At 42.9% G+C, this 5,119-nt stretch overlaps 1 protein-coding gene across 2 annotated transcripts in view; it reads left to right on the top strand.

The window, feature by feature from the left end:
* The window catches only part of alg14 (ALG14 UDP-N-acetylglucosaminyltransferase subunit), a 9,733-nt gene that overhangs the window by 622 nt on the left and 3,992 nt on the right, over window positions 1–5,119 (top strand). Inside the window, exons 2-3 of one of the 2 annotated variants that reach the window (XM_034861927.1) lie at window positions 1,206–1,357; window positions 2,979–3,101. In XM_034861927.1, the coding sequence (XP_034717818.1) occupies window positions 1,206–1,357; window positions 2,979–3,101 (275 nt within the window). The remainder of the gene's footprint in view (window positions 1–1,205; window positions 1,358–2,978; window positions 3,102–5,119) is intronic. The other variant, XM_034861928.1, reaches the window with a different exon arrangement.

The raw sequence follows: 5,119 nt of genomic DNA, 5'->3' as shown, positions 1-5,119 counted from the left end.
AGGCAGTTCTGAAGGCAAAAGGGGGTCCAACCCGTTACTAGCATGGGGTACCTAATAAAGTTGCCGGTGAGTGTATATACACTGAACTATTGGTGAAGGTTAAGGTGGAGATTTTAGTTTACATTTTTTAATTTAAAAGGTATCTTTTCTCGCATTTTTGCACAGGACAGTTTAAGACAGTAAAGAGGGAATGACATGGCGGTCTAAAGTGTGTGTGTAAAGTGTGTAATTTTCCGCCGCCTGATACCGATTCTGATTCCTGAAGTTGCGTATCGGCCAATACCGAGTACTGGTCGGATTCCAGTGTGTCATTTATTTCATTATGTTGCAACAGCGGTAACAGCTGTATAGGCCTACTACCATCCCTGTATGGATGAGATAGGATTTCTGTCTTTGTTCGGTCTGGCTCAGGTTAAACTCTTTGTGAAACATGAAGAAACACAAACGATGAACGCCACAGAACTTTCTGTTATTATCCGGTTTGACAGTCAGTTATAACCACAAAAGATTTAATAAAAAAACTACTTAGATTAGTAGGAAATAGATCATCTGTAGGGTTTATTATGTGGTATTGGATCGGTGTGTAAACTCCAGTACTTACCGATACCAGCGTTTTAGGCAGTATCGGAGGCCATACCGATACCTCAAAAAGCACTACCCCTATTCCCCAGCGGGATCGTTTTTTAGGGGTGAGAATAATGGGTGCCATTCGATTAGCTCTGAAATTTTCATTTATTGTGATTGTAAAAGTTTTGCGATTTAATAGTATTTTGAGTATTTTTAACTTTACATTTGATTTAAAACAAAAGTTGAATAATACCCTTCTAGAGACAATATACCATGAGACATTTCAAAAAACTAGTTGCTTTCTCAGAAGAATACACACATGTCAGTCAGCTAGTCTGTCCTTTTTTCATATGTAAAGAGGAACATAACATAGTTTTTTTGTTATTTCTGCTTTTGGCCCATTTTGCTGGAAACGGATATGATGTAGTTGCAGTCAACGGTACAATAAGATCAGAAAATATCACGATTAATCATTGGTTAAAAAAGAATAGAATCAATTTTAGGGAAAGAATACATTCTTAAAATCGTCGCAAGAAAACTCCACTATAGATCCCCCCCCCCCCCCCCCCCCCCCCCCCCCCCCCCCCACTGGTGTTCATCACGTGTTCAGCCTGTGTAATTGGCGTGTGTTGTTCCAGGCGGTCACACCACGGAGATCCTGCGGCTGATGGAGAGCCTGTCGGCAGCCTACACACCTCGCCACTACGTCATCGCTGACACAGACAAGATGAGTGAGGACAAGATCTGCTCCTTTGAACGGTCCAAGCAACACTTAGACTCTGAGTCACAGGTACTAGGCTGCAAATACTGTCTCTGTGTGTGTCTCTGTGTCTGTCTGTGTCTCTGTGTCCGTTTGTCTATTTCTGTCTGTCTGTCTGTCTATCTCTCTGTCTCTCTCTCTCTCTCTCTCTCTCTGTGTGTGTCTGTGTGGCTGTCTGTCTCTCTGTCTGTCGGTCTATGTCTCTGTCTGTCTTTGTCTCTGTCGGTCTGTGTCTTTGTATGTCTGTCGGTCTGTGTCTCTGTCTGTCGGTCTGTCTCTGTCTTTTGGTACAGACAGACAGAGACACTCTCTGTCTGTCTGTCGGTCTGTCTCTCTGTCTGTCGGTCTGTCTCTCTGTCTGTCGGTCTGTCTCTCTGTCTGTCGGTCTGTCTCTGTCTGCCGGTCTGTCTCTGTCTGCCGGTCTGTGTCTCTGTCTGTCGGTCTGTGTCTCTGTCTGTCAGTATGTGTCTCTGTCTGTCTGTCGGTCTGTTTCCGTCTGTCTCTGTCTGTCGGTCTGTCTCCGTCTGTCTGTCTGTCTGCCACCAGGTGGCAGCAGTACACACTAACCTAACCTGTAAATATCAGTGAGAAACAACTGACATGAAGAGGAATATGCAGTATTCTGAATATCTATTTGACTTTGATGACTTTGATGAATGACTTTTCTACATTTTACTACAGAGTAGTTTTCTGTCCAATGGATGATCAATTAGCACACATGGTTGAAGCTTTAAATGTGTCTTGTACAAATGTGTGTTATTTATTGTATTATCTGTATGAAGTCGATAATGAATAAGTCACTCAGGATAAAGACTTTTTTTACTTTTCTTTTTCTTGCCTTTTGATTGAACAGCTTACGGTACAGACATAGAAGGGGAGGGGGGGGGGCTGCTATCATTATGACATGCTGCAAAGAATATTTGATTAGTTGTCAACTATTAAATTAATTGCAAACCATTTTGAATAGATTTGTCATTTTTTAAGTCAAAATTCTCTGTCAGCTTGTTAAAAGTGAATTTTTTCTAGTTTCTTTTCTCCTCTGTGACAGTAAACTGAATATCTTTTGAGTTGTTGAGGACAAAACAAGACAATTAAGACGTCATCTTGGGCTTTTGGGAAAGACTGATCCACATTTTTCACCACTTTCTGTCATTTTATAGAGCAAACAACTTCAATCAATCGAGAAAATAATCGACCGATTAGTCAAGAATGGAAACATTACAGCCCTAATTAAGGGTACCCAGTACCTGCCCAGACGCCCCAGGAACTACTTTCCATCTATGTTAAAGTGATTTCTGTGGAATGTAATGAAAGACCCTGTGCTTCCTGTAAATACACTGTTTGATTGACTTGTGCACCACAAATGAAATTCCATTTTATAGAGCTGGTGCCAGAAATCTCTCTGCATGGTTGGATACCACTAGATGAAAATAGGAAGATGTTGTTTTGTGATTTGTGTGATCTGAACATTTTTATTGTTGTGTGGCCGTGTAGGGAAAACTACTGGCCTGTTCATCCGCTGTATGCAGGGGTTGGAATCTGAGATGGGAGAGTTTAAAGCTAGTTCCATCCAAATACAACCCTGTTTGTTGCGCCACGAATGGGGACGTGTCTTAGCACATCTGAAAGACACGTGTCCTTGTTTTCCCAGTTCACCATCTGGCGCATCCCACGGAGCCGGGAGGTCCACCAGTCTTGGGTTTCCTCTGTTGTCAGTACCCTGGACGCCCTGCGGTACTCCCTTCCTCTGGTGTTCAGACTCAGACCCGACATGGTGAGTGGAGCCAGAGACAAGCCACTATCTCGCTTTCTCTATCAGCAACATACCTGTCTAGCTTTCAGTGGGGGGGGGGTCATCAGACGCCTGCCGATACCATATCACAATACCTATGCCCAGATTCCATATTATTGCGACATATAACATATTGCTGTATTCTGCAATATATTGCAATTTATGACCTTTTTTTACAACTTTTAAATTTTCCCCTGTTTCATATCATGTCCCCAAAAGGAAACTTTGTCCACATCTGTTTCATCTAAAAGATAATTACTCTGTTTGTTGATCTCACTTCAGTTTTATTGCTGCAAAATGGGACTGTCAAGCAGACAAACTGACCAGCACATATATAATAATAGAGCGATACTTTATTGCCACGGAAAATGTCGCCATATTATGCTGTATCGATTTACTTATTTTTTTCACCCCTACTCCTAACTCCTATTTCCCACCAGCTGCGTCACGGCTCGTCCCAGAAGCGGCTCTCTACTCCGCTAAAGGTACTGGCCAGGTCTATTTTCAGCAAAACAGCGAGAGCATCCAGTCAATTGATAAAAATACACCCCACCCAATATTGTTTATGTCTCCTCTACAACACCACGGAAGACGAGAGATTCATCTCGGAGCTGAAAAACATAATAGACAACACAGATTCTTTTTTATCAGGAGAACGCTAGAAAAGAGAAGGCATTTAGTTTAAAGCTTTAGCTCGTAACTTGATATCAATGAACGTCCGTTACATTCCATCCAAATGAGTTTCTACAAAGCTAATTACGACTCAGCTCCACACAACTCTCTCTGTATCTTTCAGTAGGACTATGCTCAGAAGATTGTGGCGCCCGGCGATTTTCCATCGCAGAAACTCAAGTGAAGTTTTTTTTTTCTTCTTTTTTTGTATCTTTAGTGTCCTCCTTGGCTACTAGCAACTGTTTGGAGGAGGGGGCGGGGGGGTAATGCGCGGTCCCGGAAGACTTGTATCATGTGGATGCGCCGACAGAAACTACGTACTATAGCTTTAACTGTAGGAGAGTTTGGAGTGGAAGGTAGATACTAGCTTAATAAACACGTTATTGTTCTGTGTAGTACTTGTAGAGACAATCAGCAGGTCTGGCAGGCAAGACGCTCAGCTTCTGAGATGCTTCTGGTGAGGTATGGCGCGTGGGGGGGAGGCGTCACTGAAACGGCCCATGTGAAATCCTGTTGTCTTCTTTTATTTTGTCTGAGAACGAATCACCACACTACATCGATACATATGAAAAGGATTTAAATTCGGGCTGCTCGCAACATTAAAAAAAATGTTTTGGGGATTCATCATTTACATCTTTTTCCAGAAATGTCCCTGTTGCTCTGGGTAAAGCACAGTACACAGCCTGGGGACACTTTTCATGGGAACTACTTCTTCGGTATGAATTAAAACTGCTAGTGGAAAGTGAAATGACCATATGGGGCCTGTGGTGTAATACATGCACTTATCATCAGTGACCTAAATACCTGTCAGCGTTATCAGCTCTGAAGTACAGATAGTGCAGTTTCTCTCCGCTCCGTGTGACCTGTCTGTTGAGAATAACGGGAGCAGATTCCAGACATGTGACCGGTCGTTCGCTGTGGACGTCTGTCCAGCAGAACCCTCTGGTCATTGGTGGCTGGCTGGGAAAACAAAGCCGGGGACTTTGTGCCAGGGCAGTCTTGCCAGGAATGTTCCAGCCGGGCTTATGATTCAGTCGGAAACCTCCAGCCGCTCTCACGGGCATGGCAACGGTGAGGGCTGAACAATTGCCCTTTTTCAAATCCAAAATCGTGATGTGAAAGAATGTGATTAGTTAATCCCGAAGCCAGCGAATGTCAATTTTTTGTTTTTTAAATGTCTTGAGTTTTTCCAGGACAAGCGCAATATACAGTACAGCAGCACCCCATGGACTACAAGGTAGCAGAACAAGAAATGTCCAGATAAGCAAGCAAACCAGAAAGAGAAACAGAAAGCAACCAAAACCATAAAGGAGTAGTTACATTGTAAC

This window comes from Etheostoma cragini, chromosome 22, assembly GCF_013103735.1.
Source record: "Etheostoma cragini isolate CJK2018 chromosome 22, CSU_Ecrag_1.0, whole genome shotgun sequence".
NCBI lineage: Eukaryota > Metazoa > Chordata > Actinopteri > Perciformes > Percidae > Etheostoma > Etheostoma cragini.
Note: the sequence above shows the minus strand (reverse complement) of the source record. Positions and strands in the feature narration are given on the sequence as shown.